We start from the raw sequence: 15,793 nt of genomic DNA, 5'->3' as shown, positions 1-15,793 counted from the left end.
CAAATCAGATAGCTTTTTGAATGCCGAGGCATATGTGGAACGCGTCCACAAGGACGTACAGTGAATGCCAAGGCAGGTGTGCATACGGTTGTTCGCGCGAATCTGTACGGACGTGTGTACAAGGCTTTACATCAGTGAAAATGTCCGATAAAGTATTAATATTATTCCAATGAGTTCTAAAGGGACTATTTCCACCAAGCAAGGCTAAGCAAGTATGAAAAGTCCCATTGGAACTTAATATGAAAATGATATTTTCACTGTACCGGAGACGTTTAATGATACTGACTGATATGGTATATGAGGAAATCCAGCTTTGTTCACTTCATTTTGGAGGAAAATTAAATCTCAATTATTCTTATAAACAGTAATTTTTTATCCCTAATTTTAAATGTTTATTTTCTGACTCGAGATTCGCGATCGCCAATGAGCTTCGCCCCTGCACCCCTATATGGGCAGGCAAGGGAGTGATCGTCCATCCATATAGCTGACCCACTCCGTTCAAATAACCCGCCCATCAGAAAATTGTTTTTTTAATCGAAAACAGCAATTGAGAGCTTTATTTTTTCATATTAATTGGATTTTTGGTTTTCTTCATTCAAATGTCAGAGTCAAGATTATTTATTTACTTATTTCTTATTTCTGCAACTCAAGTAGTACCTAACTGTAGTTTTTTCAAACAGCATAGAAATTGGATCGCCCCCCTGGATCCGCGCCTGCCTATGGGGTAAAAGTAGCACACTTCGCGCTCAGAAGGGGCTTCACCTCCACCCCACCCCCCACGGTGAAATAAATTCTTTTCCTATTTTTATTTTTCTGTATACATTTTTACTCGAAAAATGCATACCTTTACATTTAATCCAAAACACTTAAACACAGGCTTACATTTAAATAGTTTACAGATTTTAATCCAACTTTTTGTTATTTTTCTTATAAGAGTTTAGTTATTCAATTTTCTATTAGTTTCCATAAAATCGGATAACGCAAAAGTTTGCAAAAAACCGTTTGGCTGAGAATCGAACTCGGGCTCTATGTAAAGGAGTCTGGTGTGTTAACCTCTAGACTAGACCACTGAAACACTCTAAAGGTACCGTATAGCATAAAATTTGCTATTCCAAATTTTCTGGGAAAATAAAAATTTGGTCTTCGAAATGTCAACATTAAATATTTGCGAAAGATATATTCCATAACTATTTTTTTTTCAAGTCAAACCACAATCTTGACTGCATATTAATGCTACAAACATATAAGCGGCCAATAATACTTACTTATCGTATCTTATAAATAGAAGAAGATGTACATTTTTAATTTGAATGCCTATCATTTATTATTTTCTTGACGAATGGTTTCTCAAAGTGTTTTTCAATACCATATCCACATAAAATAATACAAACATGAGAATGATGTATACAAATGTGTATTTCATGTGTAAATGTAAACACGACATGCATTATGAACAAGCATGAAGTGCATGTTTATCATGCACTTAAAAATTTTCATCATCCATGTTCACCATCAGCAAGAGGCTTCCAAAATGAAATAAACAGCTAGTAACAATGAATAAACCACTGGAAAATTACAAATTATAATGATAGAAAAATAATTCTAACACATATAGAGCAGCAAAGAAAAAATAATCAACAAAAACCTAAGCTCAAAAATGTTGCTCGAAGCGTTTCTCTGTGATCACAGCTGTGATGACACAACGTAAGACGACTGTGTAGCATGTATGTTCTACCGTTATTGGCCAGCCTAATAATAATCAAAGGCTTGAAATAAACAACCAACACGAATGTTTCAATTAATGATTGAAAGTTTATTTACGTATACAATTAACATAATTCTAACGAATTCTTATAATCTAATCTGAAATTTTTACTCCAAAACACCAAACAACTGTGGAAATCCTGAAGGTGTTATTAAATAGAACAAATATTATACAAGTCAAAGTCAATGGATGTAGAAAAGATACACAAGAAGTGAATAGTTCATTATTTCACATATTTCTCCATGAACTTCCTGTGGAATTCAGAGCGCAGCGAGTCATTGATGAATTCACTATTTTTCTTATCGGGCTCTGATCGAGCACAGTTCTTGAAAACCACGTCATCGTCCCATCGTCTCTTCACCTGAAAATTAAATAAATTATTATTAGTTTCTCCAAAAAATACAGTAAAATGGTAATAAAAACAGGAAATACACATACATGATGGATTTCTAAACTTTAGGTACAAATAAAAGATACCTGTTCCATAAAATTCAAAAGTGCAGTGTGTAGATGTGTTTTATAACAATAGTGTGTGAAGTGCACACACAAGACACGAACTACTTGATTAGGCACACGCCATTCTATGCGTGTCTAGTATATACACAACATAATTCCATTTTTCCTTGTATTGAACATTGATTAACTAATGCTCGGTTTCACCAAGCTCAGTCAAACCATTTGAACACGGTCAAACAGGGAACGATTTACACGCGTGCACTGGAATTATCGATTCCAGTAACTATAGCCATAGAGATCAGTGCACGCGTTGTAAACTGTTCCCAATTTTACCATGTTCAAATGTCTTTACCGAGGTTGGTAAAACCGAGTATTAATCCATGTTTTGCTTAATTAGATTAGTTTAGTTCAAAGAACTTAGTTTAGTTTCGTTTTGTGTGTGATAGAACTTTGTACGACGATTTTTAAAGAATTTTTGTTTTTAGCACTACAGCCCAATATGAGCTTTGGCCACCTCCACTACAGCTCTCCTCTCACTCAGGTTTTTAAAGATGATTTATAATAAACTATGATATGTGTAGACATATTTAAATCAATAATTATAGATATATTCAATTAATAAAGAATTTATTTCATAGTATCCTTTTTTCAGAACTTTTTTTTTAAATTAACACTTGAATAAAACACAACAACTATTTTCGGCTTTCAATACATTTTCAATTTTTTTCAAGCCAAATCTAGTTGTGTTTTATATAAAAAAGTTTTGAAAAAAGGGTAGCCTACTATGAAGTTATTTGTTCTTTCTTTATTAATTAACAATTAACTCAAGTAGCCCTTTTGAAATACTCTATTGGATAAATTTAAATTTAAAAACATTGTTTCTGATTCAATTACACTTAGGAATTAGCTTTATATCAGTAATGAGCAGAACTATAAGTTCCTCAATACTGCAAGATTTCAATTTGTCTATTGTATGGAAATAACCTAGAAAATTCTGTTCAATTAGGTTTCAATGTAAAAGAAAAGGTTTGGGAGGTCAGGTTTAGGCTTTTAAATGGCAATATGTTAATATTATTTGAAATGTGTTGATAATTTTAGATAATAAACACAAATAACGAAAATTTGAAATACTCGCACAATTGATGTGCGATGTGATTAAATGATTCCATTCAATGGATATCGCGCACTTATGAATGACACTCAAGCAAACAAGCGCCATCCTCCACTGACCTTGAGATCGGACTTGGGCGCCTGCGCGGCATAGTTGAGGAGGGGATTGCCGCTGAGAACGTTCTCCATGCGAATGCGCTCCTCCTCGTGCTGACGCTCGGCCTCCTTCCTGAGCGCCTCGGCGGCGCGCTCCTTCTTAATGCGAGCCAGCTCGGCCAGCAGTTGCGCCGTGTCCTCCTCGTCCGAGTCGGCGCCCGAGTCCGAGTCGTCCTCGTGGAGAGGGTCATCCGCGTCCAGACTGGCCGCTGGCACCTGGTCCAACTTCAGCCGTTTACTGCAAAAACGTCACATTCTTATTACCAAAACACAACATTATAAACAAAAAACAATAGGATAAATTGCATATTTCTTTCGGCGTGGTACTGTGTTGCATATCCATACTTTTTCACTAATGAAATAAAACTTGAATTTTAAAAACACTTATAAAGTGAAAAAGCACTTACTATTAGGTAGATAGATAGAAAGATTTAATTCTTTTGCTAACGGACCATACAGTCATCAGCAACGTCAATAGAATTCATAACACTTGACACTTAATTTATTATGAAGAATTTGTGAAAAACTCCTCCAAATAATAGAAGGGGTTTGCACACAGAAGATCAAATAGTGATTTGCCGAACAAAGAGACTGGATAATTTTTTATTGACTCTGGCAACCTATTGTAGACCTTTGTTTCCAAGACGTGATGGGACTTCTGTACTTTAGTTAATCGTGTACGTTGGGTATCAAGTTGTTGTCTCTGGCGGGTGTTGCATGAATGAACGATACCTCTTGTGTTCATTTTACTCTTATGTTTATGTATATATTGGGCAACAACATAAATATATTGGTTGTAAACCGTTTTGTAAGTCAAAATCTTATTCTAAGGATATGGTTGGACAGAGAAATAAATATAAAATAAGATTCATATAATTTGTTCCTTTGTGTGATATGTTTAAACTTTTTATGAACGTTCAAAGTGTTGAAATTTGGTTTTGAACTCGACGAATGTACTTTTTTCAAAATTGAGCGTAAAAAGTTCAAAAACGTCAAACAAAGGATCAGATTATATGCATCCTATTGGAGATTTCTCCCTCTTTCCAAACATATCCTTAATCTTCATAGATTTCTAGTTATTGACGTTTTTCGAATAAATAAAAAAATCTACATCTCTCGAAAATTAAGATTGATATAAGAAAATTGTACTGGATATTTTTTGTTGCAAATTTTATGTGGGATCTATAGTCTTCGGCTGTTACACCTTTCGTGGAACACTCTGTATATGGATCCTTAGAGGCCGTGAGATATAACATGAGCCTCAACCCATCAATGAGTGAAAGAGTGACTGGCGTGGTAAGGATGCAGGGGTGAGAATGTCTCTCTCACACATCTTCTCATCTCACTCTGCATGCATAAGGCCAGTGTAGAAAATGTCCAAGTGAGGATATCGGCTGTCGAGAACAAACTGACCAAACTTTTCCTCCCCCCCCCCAAAAAAAACAGAGTTGAATCAGATGCGGTGGGAGCCGAAGGTTCATGATATATCTCACCTCACAGCCTTTACCATCGATTTAGGATTCCTAATTCTTGGAATGAAGGTCTAGCCGATATCTTTTACGACTCGAAAGGGGTAACTGATTGTTACAAAGATATTAGATGGTACCACTAGGTGGTATATTAATTATGTTCAAAAACATCCACTTCACTAACAAAACATACACTTCATAGCAACAATCAACAATATTAAAGATAATTTTGTAAGCTTCTTGTTTGGAATTCGGGAACCCATTTAACTCTATTGAACTAGTCTTTGCAAACCTTAGTTTGCAGCATTGCTCTAATGGAGTAAAGCGCTGCCAGATTTCACAGAATCCAGATAATTCTTTAAAATAATTATGTGAGAGAAAGAGCAAAAAAAGCATAAGCCTTTTAATAGAATGAGCATAAAGACGGCAACCATGAACTTCTATTGAAATAACATTGGCCATAAATCTCTGTGCTGCAAACTACGGTTTGCACAGACTATAGAAGCTTATATCAGCCCAGTAGACGAGAAATTTGTAAGAATGCAGACATTTAGGAAAAAAATATTAAAGAGCGTACTGTGAGGTTTGATCACGTGAGTCGATGAGCCTGCGGCCACTCTTGTCCTTATCCTTCTCTCTCTCTTCCAAGTCCTTGCGGAAGTCACGGCTGCGAAGCTCATCTGTTGTTCCCTGTCCATGCTCTCTGCAAAAAAAATATTATACAAATTAATTTGCCCATCATTAGGTCTCTTCACACTTAGCTACGCTACACTGAAATACATCCTTCGGAAGACATAACCGACTCCAAATATTGAAAGCTGAGCTACGCTGATGTGAAGGGGACTGATTCGTAGATTGGATTTGATAATGGGAGATAGGAAGTATCTCAGCGTAGCTTAGCCAAGTGTGAAAAAATCCTTAATAAGCGACATTATGTCGTACTACACCTACTCATGATTAGAATCTTTATTGAATGAAGTGGAGTTGCTTTTACAACAATATAGGTTTGTTACTATACACAATGAACGTAAATTAAATGAAAATATCTATGAAACAATTTTGAGGAAAGATATCAGAAATGTAATTTTTACAACAAAATAAGTTTTTCAAGTGATAAGGTTTGTAAAATTGTAAATTGAAAATGTAAGTTTTACCTCAGTAGGTACTAGCTAGTCTAATATTGATTTAGTTTTGAATTCTGATTTATTAAAACAGGTAACATATTGATATTTTCCATATTAATAATTGATATTTAAACCTCTCCTTCTTTTACTTAATAATACTTAACAATGCTAAATTAATCTTAATTTATGATTGTATAATATAATTGTAGGCTATAGATAATATATGATGGTTGTTTAGATAGGTATGAGATGGGTATGAATATTGTTATCACTACCATCAAGATAAGACTGCTATTAAAAATTATACTAGATTTTTGATGATTATATTTGATTAAAATAATAATATACTCACCTGAATTTCAATTTTGTATGGCCAGGCAAATCTCTACTGGAATATTGTTTAGAGATGGCACTAAGATCTTTTTCTCCTCTTCCTTGTCCACCTCTAGCTGGCTCGAATGTTGGCCTAGCGGCAGTAGTCATGTTGAATTTTGTAAAATGAAAAAGATAAACTCACAAATTATTTGATTTCCTTATTAAAAATACAGTTTACGAAAACTGATAATACTTTTCCAGCAATATTGACAAAAATCAATCACAATGACATTAACCTAGAAAAACTCGTATTTTTATTATTTTCTTCACTGCCTTAACGATCTGAAATATGTCTATTTGGCATTTACTGTCCATTTGGCTGAATTGGATGCTGATACTGCTTCTGAGCTAAACTTGTGTGGAAGCAAAACTTTTGAAAAGAAGCGATTGCTCGAATTGATTGTAGATTATGTTATAGTTTTCTGAAGAGTGTATTCTGAATGCTATTAATTTATTAGATTTTTTGTTGAAATGAATGAAATTTACATTAAAATTGAATATAATTATAATTTGAACAATTTTAGCAAATAATCCACTCTACGCTAGTTTTTTTAATCCTTTCTAGAGTTTTTAGCAGTAACCATACCAAACCTTCACATAAACCTTACAGTATTGATACTGCAATATTCAATTCAGTGTTTTGAACCCACTATTGATCTGAAAAGTGATTAGCCTCATTACTGCATCAAAATAAATGATAAGGTAAGTAAAGATCCATTTTCCTGCTACTGCAATATTTTAAGGGTGACTCTGAGAGATGCACTCCTCTAAATATCATTTACGTGGTTTGATTTAGAACCTAGCTAAAGTTGTGTGTCGACTCATATCTCATCATCATGAGTTTATTATAAAGCACAGCACAAGTCTGGAGCCCATGTTGGCATCATTATCAAATAAACACTCGATCGTGCCTTGTAATTTCAAAAATATCTCTAAACGGTCAAATCTACGACAAATTCAACTATTATTAGCGGCTCCAGCCAGGTTGCATTAAGAAATATTTTTAGAAGCTTCCTATTGGCACAGCTGTTGGATTCGTATTTTTTAAGTTGGTTAAACTGCGTTTGAAAAACAAAACACAAATTTCAAGCAGACCTCGAAAATATAACCTAAACTTTTAAACGTGAAATATTTCATATTTATGGGATTTGAGTTTTTGTTTTTACCAACTTTATCAAATGGAGAGCAAAATCTTGAGTTCGTAGCTCCAATCAGTAACGTAGTTTTAGTCATTACTATAAATTTATACCCATTGTCTATTAAAAATTATAAAATTGAACTATCAAAAAAGGCGGTAGTTGTCTAGAGAGGGTTTGCATATTTCAAATAATTGTTTAATTCCATAACAAATTCTATTTTTGACTAATTAAACAATTTATATATTAAAATCATCTTTGTACATGATTCATATGTATACAAAAAGTTTTAAAATAATTGTAGCACGAATATTTAGCATTCAGTAAACATCGTTGAAAGTATGTTCAGTTTACACATTATACTTAGTTGAGAGACAAACAAGCAATTTTTAACAAAATAATCTTTGTGGATAACAATGGTTATTCTTCTTTATCGTTTTTACATAGTTCTGTACTGTAATATTCTGTTTTACTCTTCCTTAAGATGTGATGAGGTCTCAAATTATATACCTAAGTGCAATGAATATTTTAATCAAAAAGCCTTGACATTAAGGTAGGCGCCAAACTATCGTGTACCGTCACTCGATTAGTAAATTGACCAATACTTTTACAAATCTACGATTCTCAAGTTTTATTTACAATGAAAAATATTAATTACTATTTCTCCAATGATATTTTTTTTATCACTCTTATGATAGGTGTTAATAGTAAGTAATCCAAAAATTGTTTTCTTTTTTCCAGAATTGAGAAGAAAAAAAGAAAGTTCCTATACTACTGGCAATTATGATTCCTCATATAAACATTGTATTGAGATAGCTGAACTGCTTGTTGAGAATGAGAAATATGAGGATGCTCTCTTGGAGTATAAGGTAAATCCACCCATAACTTATATTAATATCGTGTTATTCCCAACTAGTTTTTTTGTTTCCAAGCTATCATCTATTATCGACTCAAAAATGCGCTTTCTACTGCCAATTATTGCTATATAGTCTAAAGACTAATGAACAAATTTTTCTATCACTAACATTAACATACCAAGTTTCAAAATAAAACAGCGATTTTGTTATTAGAATCTCTTACTGCAATCATAAAAGTAATATGTACTGTACACTTATTGACTTCACTAAGAGTTAGATCTCGTTCAATTACTGCTCTGCTTTTTAATAAATACCAACTCACTTAAACAACTACAGAACTAGTTCAAAAGTTTGTCTCTTTTTTAAACTCCACACCAATCCTTCATTGATCAACAGGTAAAGCTGGATTGCTTTGACAATGTCATGTTGGTGGAGTGTGGATTCTCTCCTCGTATTTCTCTGCATGCCTCTGGATTTCGCTGGTTGCCTTGCGTAACTCCTTTTATTTCCTTCAAATAAAGAATTCATCCAGAATATGTATCTTTATGCATGACTCTGAAGTACCTCTCAGTTAGATAGGGTTGCAGTATATTTTGTAACTTGCTTTGGAAGCACTTTTCTCAATTTTAAAAGAAGTCCTTCTTGCTTAAATGTATTAAGAGCTAGCCCTGAATCACGAACATTTTCTGATTAATTTTGTTTTCTCTCAAGCACTTCTCTGTTACATTGACAATCCTATGCACTTGGCCTATTAATTGTTGAGTGTTTCACTGTAACTCAGCTGGTGATTTAAAATTGAGTGATATGTCTCAATTATTTGTTTGAGCCTACTCAGTAATATACTCCTCTATCCCTGTCTGAAAGCTTGATCTCTTAATTCTTATTTTCAGGAAGCAGTATGTGTTGGTAAAATGTATAATAATCAAATGGATATTGCAAGAGCAAACAGAATGATAGCAGAAGTTTATGTGATGATGCAGAAACCAAAAGATGCCATTGAGTTTGTGAGAAAATTTCTAGGTAAACAAGTTTGTAATTTTCATAATATATCTAATTTTCCTTGATTGTGAAATTTACTATACTATATTTTTATTACATTCAATAGGTCTCAGAGCGTACATTTTTGAAAATTAGAGCAGTAGCTTTTCAAACCGTAGTTACCATCCAGTTTGTGAAAATGTAATTTCAAAATCTATGATAACGACATGTCCTTTGTATTTTTCGGAAAGTCATAGAATTGTCATACAGCATCTTCAGGAGAGACAAGGACAATATCAAAATTGAATGAAGTTGATGCGATTTCACATTCAACAGCTTTAAAGACTACTAACTGAAGATTTTCATGGTAATCTATATAAATAAAAATCGAGCCTCAAATTTTGACATTCAATAACTTTTTTATGTGTGCAACGAATTTGATGATTTTTTAGTTGTGTTCGTTATGTTCAGGACCAGGTTTATGGCCTATCAAATTTATAATCCGACTTCAGGACTTTTTCCCACGGTCCTTCAAAGTTTACATGTAATCCTTATGGGAGAAGATTTGTGAGCTGGCCACACACAGAAATAAAAATCAGCTATTATAATCATTGCGTCATCGAACAGCCGTCGGTAGATATTAGACAAGAGTGTGTGTTGCTCTATAACCGCCCATGTATTTTATTGCAAACGCCCCGATTAAAAACAAAATGACTATTCTGTGTGTAACCATCCAGCAGTGCGGCCTCAGGTTGAAGACATGCGCTAAAGACATTGCTTTGTTTTGAATAATTGTGATGTCTTCGGTGTCTAGAATTAATTGATTTTTAGTAAATTATTTATTTTGCAGTTGGAAAATTATCTATATAAATAAAATTCATCAAAATTGATAATTGGAATAATAGAATCTGCTATTCAAAACCAATAAGCAAGAAGCACCTGAATGCAAAATTCCGCATCACGTCTCTCAGGTGTGCATCCAGCTAAAGTTTGTCCTGAGATGCATTAACTATTTGGCGGTAAGAAGTTCACCGGGCCAGCTAGTAATTAATAAATGTACAAGCTTTTCAATAACTGTGTATATATTTTCTGTTATTGCAATTTTGTAATGTATTTTTTACTGTCATACGTTTTTTTACTTGTTAGAGTGTATTATTTATAATTAATGTTGTTTCTATCATTCATGACCAATATTTAATTCTGTCGAACAGAAATTTCACGCAAGGAGAGGGATTTGAAAGAGGAGCAAAGAGCTCTAGCTACGTTGGCACGAATCTACTTTATTATTGCAGAAGATGTGCTGCCATCATCCACAGAACGCCAGGATGCACTTGTTCAAGCACAAACCTACAACATCAAGAGCTTGAAAATTTGTGACAAGTTAGTTGTTTATTGATCATATTCATTTAACATTACATTTTTTAATTTTAACATTTAAATTTACATTCTACATTGAAGTAAACATGATAGATAGAAATTGGGGAATTCTTGATTTGTGATCTGTGGTCAATCTCTTGTGCTTTTCAATATTGATATATGAAATTCTTGATCCGTTGCGAAATGTGATTAAACATTACTTGTGCTCTTCATTATTGATGTACCGATATTTATTTCGGTAGTAATAATAATAGTTTTATTGACATTCATGAAATGAACAAAAGCCTCTCAATTGAGTTAATTTTTGGTTGGCAGTTACTAAAAAAAACATGCATTCATTTCTCTTTCTACTGAAATTTTACAAAGAGGTATATTTATCTCAGGAACATTCAGTCTTGTTTTGGCATTACAGCTTGCAGCTCAATGTGAGATTTATCAGGATCTCCTGGTGTAAAGGAGGTCCTAAATTTAGATTTTAGCCTCACATCGAGCTGTAGCTTTAACAACGGAGCAGTGCTTCTCACCATTGATGTACCGATATTTATATCGGTAAGACATACATTAATATTTATCTTTCTATAGAAATTCCACTCTTTTTATTTTTCTACAAATGAATAATAATGTGAACTATGCTATTTTTTGTGTTGCTTTCTTCAGACTTGAAGAAGAAGGCGGTGCTAGCGCTAAAAATATTGGGGAAATGAGAGCACGGGTCTATTTGAATTTGGGCCTCGTGGAGGAAGCATTGGCCAAACTTGAGAAAGCAGTCCAATACCTGGGAAAAGTAAGCAATTAATCAATCTCTATTCAAGACATACAATGTTATTTTGTACAAGAATGCGTCAAATTTGTGTTAAATATATTCTAATAATTGATGTTCAATTGCAAAGGTTTTAGCTTAGTCGACTGAACCCTAACGGATGGTTGCAATAATATTATTTCAATTCAATACAAGAGTCTTTTATGCCAGCTATGAATGTGTGGGTTCTAAGATGCGTACGGACTCGTGCGTCTCAAACGCGCGCATTTCACTTTTTATCAGCTGATGCTACTTTATTATATCTGTATTTGTACAGGATCAGTAAGAACTATATAATAAGCTTATCAGCTGACGAGGAGTGGAATGCGCGTGTTTGTGGTGCACCTTGATATGACGAACTAAACTATGCTTTCACCAAAGAATAGTCTAAAACCGGCTCCAGACATGCAGCATTCGGCGAACACCGAGCATACTCGCCGAATCACAAGTAGTGTGGATGGATGTTTGGTATTCGGCAAGCAGTGAACATTAATAATCAGTAGTCGGATAGAATAGTAGAATAGCCTGATCAGAGAAATGACGAACAAGTTTTCTGTAAATAGATGCGCAAAAATTGTTCCCAGTCTTAACATGTTTTTTGGTACATATTTTGAAAAAAAATATTGCTGAATTGACATAGATTTAATTAGGCAATACATTATGTAAGATTCAATTAGAATAATACTAGATCAGATGCTGTATTACTTTTTATTTCTGTTCTTACATTTTGTTTCATTTCAGGCCGTAATTATTTGCAAATCTTTGGATTTGTGGGAAGAGTTATGTCTGAGCTACACGAATCTCGGATTGGCGCATAAGCATAGTGAGGATTTTGCCAGCGCTTTGAAAGCCTTCGATTTGGGCCTTTCAGTTGCTTGTCGTCTATCTGACAAAGAAAAATACTTGAGTGATATTTACGTACAAAAAGCACAGGTATGTCATTTGATCATCACTAAAGCCGTAGATGTAGACTAACAGATTTCGAATTATTTTTTATCAATTATATTTGAACAGCTACTTTACAGTACATTTCCATTTTATATCATCATTATAATTTTGTTCAAGTATTTTACTAGGGCTACTTAAAAGTTATTACTAATACCCTTTATTGTATCACTTCCTTACCCTTAATATTGTACAACTAACTTAGTATCATTTTATTTGTAGGCCTATAGATTATGAATTTTCTTCGTTTTTCACAAAGCTGTCTTATATTCACGAACCAATCCATTCCTAGTTTTTTTGTTGTAAATAAAAGAAAATCAAAAGTCACATCAGTGCCTAGTGAAGTAACTTATTTTCTTTTTTTAGTCATTCAAACAAGTTGGATAGACTGGTGGTGAAATTAGTGACTTCCAGAAAACTCATTATGAATTCCCTGTTCGATTGTTTCTGAGAATAGTTGATCGGAAAGTTTGGCTTCCAGAATGCTTCCTATTGGCTTATAGTAATGTTTCCTATAATGGCTTCCTAATTGAATACTATTCAATTGTACATTCTGATAAGATTTTGAAAAAAAATGAATTAGTGTTTTAGAAATAAACGTAAAAAATCATTCAATCTCATTTTTCAGTGGCTGCAATCTGTGAATTTGAAGAAAAACTTATTCTTCTGCCTGAAAATGACATATCTGAAAGGAGAAAAATGTATGAGATGATGGGAGATGGATGTGCAGCTTTAGAGAGTTACAAAAAGGCCTTAGAATATTATCATTTAACGCTGGAGGTATGTTTTATCATATTTTTTTTGCTGTATCTCATTGCTATCCATGGCCTTCTCCACAATCTTCTTTCAAGTATTCTTCTTTCAATGTTACTCCTTTCCAATTACAAAAGACTACTCATTGCTCTCTCCTTATTATTATACATTTCTGTTTAAAGAACTTTCAATTTCCTGAACCTTTCTCCAATAATATTTTATCCTTCTTCTGTCTTATAAACTATAAATTAAACTATAAATTATAAACTTTAAATTATAATTTAAAAGTAGAATTCTTTATCAATTATCGACCGAGCGAAGTGAAGTCTAAGATTCCAGTCGACGGTTTGGAATTTCTCTTAATGTTTAAGTGTTTGAATGTTTAAATGTTTATATGTTGCGCATTTACGGCGAAACGCGGTGATAGATTTTTATGAAATTTGACAGGTATGTTCCTTTTTTAATTGCGCGTCGACGTATATACAAGGTTTTTGGAAATTTTGCATTTCAAGGATAATATAAAAGGAAGAAGGAGCCTCCTTCATACGCCAATATTAGAATAAAAATCAGACTATAGAATTATTCATCATAAATCAGCTGACAAGAGTGATTACACAGATGTGTGGAGAAGCCAATATATTGCTGTATTTCCATAAGGTCTATAGTTTCAATCAGGTACTTGTGGATGAGAATACTGCATGAGGTCTACTGTTCATAGAACTACTAGTATATTCTGTACCTTGTATGAAAATCTCTGATCACAAATCAGAAATATCTCATTAACAAAATTTGATTTATAACGATAGTCTTGACGTTAATGTCACTCCATCACGCTTGATAGAATTTATCGGCTTCTAGATTGATTTTAATTATATAAATCACATTAAAAATGGTTTGAAATTCAACGTTTTGAAGTAGACTAGTGGTAGCTATTAAAGTTGTTGACCGAACCTTTAAAATATTGGTATAGGAGAATTTATCGGTTCAGTCTCTTAACTGGATATCCATTTTTTGTGAAATCTATTGAAGCAATTCACAATAATCAGTCTTATCTTATCATTTTAATTCATTATCATCATTATTCATTAATATCCTGTGCAAAAATGTAATTTTCACAAGATCATCGTATTTTGTTTTTTACAGTGTTCAGAAAAACTGGGTGAGAGCGGTAAAAGGTTATCTGATATTCTGGTTTCTCTGGCCCAAACTTATAAAGATGTGAAGGATTTTGATAAAGCGATCGAGTATTACAACAGGGAGTTGACAGTGTGGAAAGATAATCCTGCAGAGGTAATTATCAAAGTTCTCTCCTGTATAATTTGTCATAATATCCTTCTCTTATGTATAGGATATTGAATTAACAATTCAATAGAATTAACAGTACAATTCTTTTCATACATAATATACTTGAATGAAACGCATTTAAAACAAAATAATAACATTAAAAAAATAACTTGTGTATCATCTGTGATACTTTTTTTAGGGTGATGCCCACATAAGCTCATAGGCGTGTGCGTGGGTAATGAGTGAGAGGGATGATGATGAGAGATGACGACTACTTTTTAGGTAATCAGGACCGACGGCTTATCGTCTCCTCCGAAAGATGGGGTGGCCGTATATCCATGTTATTATGCTGTGGTCAAAAACGTATGCCCCGGTCGAGATTTGAACTCAGGTTCTCTTGATTATTAGACCGGCTCGTTATCGCTCACTCCAACGAGCCTCTCAAACTATACTAATACTAATATTCTCTCTTTCACCTAGAATACAGTATTAAATTGATGCTCAAAAGAATCTTACATTCAGTTTTTTTGTTGTGTCTGATAATTATGCTCTTTTTTAGGCCAAGAGACCTTTCTAGTACAGACCAATTCAAATTAGTCAAGAATAGTCATTCAATCATGCTTTGCCATTATCACCTAGCCATTAGTTGCCTAGTGGCTAGCTGACAATGCACTTTACCCTAGCAACATCATTGAAGTTGTGTTTGTGCACCTATTTGATAATATGAGTAAAAATTGAAAATGAAATGTTGGAATTGATTAATTATTGTAACGGTACTTGTAAAAATGCCAGTTTTAGTAATGCGAGTTTTCTGAATTCAGGCATGCAATACGAGCATCAGTATAGCAGAGGCTCTGGAATTGAACCATGCTTCCAGCAGAGAGATTCTAACGATGTACAGGAGTGCCCTGTGTTTGGCTAGGGACGCCAAAAACATAAAATTGGAAAGAATCGTATTAAAGAATATGCGGGACCATCTAGAAGATAACTCGAATAGTGTCATGGCATCAGGTATTGTTTTGCAATTTTTTTCTTAAAAAATCCCTTTTCCATATCGAATATAATACATAGTGTTTGGAATAATCTCACCTCTTACGAGTATGAATTAAATGACTGGAATACAACAAAGTTTTGTTTCATTGTGAAAATACTTCAACACTTAACTAAAGAATAAATATAGTGAAGCCTTTAATTATGTACTTATTTATC

At 33.5% G+C, this 15,793-nt stretch overlaps 2 protein-coding genes across 2 annotated transcripts in view; one reads left to right on the top strand and one right to left on the bottom strand.

The window, feature by feature from the left end:
- Window positions 1-1,792: 1,792 nt before the first annotated feature.
- On the bottom strand, window positions 1,793-6,759 carry LOC111059509 (protein CWC15 homolog). Its single transcript, XM_039424983.1, has 4 exons — window positions 6,433-6,759; window positions 5,534-5,659; window positions 3,452-3,725; window positions 1,793-2,126 (listed from the first exon to the last, which is right to left on the bottom strand). The coding sequence occupies exons 1-4, from the start codon at window positions 6,561-6,563 to the stop codon at window positions 1,989-1,991; spliced, it is 669 nt and encodes a 222-aa protein (XP_039280917.1). The 5' UTR covers window positions 6,564-6,759; the 3' UTR covers window positions 1,793-1,988.
- Window positions 6,760-7,545: 786 nt separating this feature from the next.
- The window catches only part of LOC111059537 (tonsoku-like protein), a 39,353-nt gene continuing 31,105 nt past the window's right edge, over window positions 7,546-15,793 (top strand). Inside the window, exons 1-9 of the mRNA XM_039422946.1 lie at window positions 7,546-7,652; window positions 8,333-8,460; window positions 9,339-9,468; window positions 10,638-10,806; window positions 11,461-11,587; window positions 12,344-12,539; window positions 13,176-13,327; window positions 14,444-14,590; window positions 15,406-15,595. Coding sequence (XP_039278880.1) covers window positions 7,634-7,652; window positions 8,333-8,460; window positions 9,339-9,468; window positions 10,638-10,806; window positions 11,461-11,587; window positions 12,344-12,539; window positions 13,176-13,327; window positions 14,444-14,590; window positions 15,406-15,595 — 1,258 coding nt within the window. The 5' untranslated portion in view covers window positions 7,546-7,633. The remainder of the gene's footprint in view (window positions 7,653-8,332; window positions 8,461-9,338; window positions 9,469-10,637; window positions 10,807-11,460; window positions 11,588-12,343; window positions 12,540-13,175; window positions 13,328-14,443; window positions 14,591-15,405; window positions 15,596-15,793) is intronic.

This window comes from Nilaparvata lugens, chromosome 3 (assembly GCF_014356525.2).
Source record: "Nilaparvata lugens isolate BPH chromosome 3, ASM1435652v1, whole genome shotgun sequence".
NCBI lineage: Eukaryota > Metazoa > Arthropoda > Insecta > Hemiptera > Delphacidae > Nilaparvata > Nilaparvata lugens.
The sequence above is the reverse complement of the archived record's forward strand: the minus strand, read 5'-3'. Positions and strand labels throughout refer to the sequence as shown.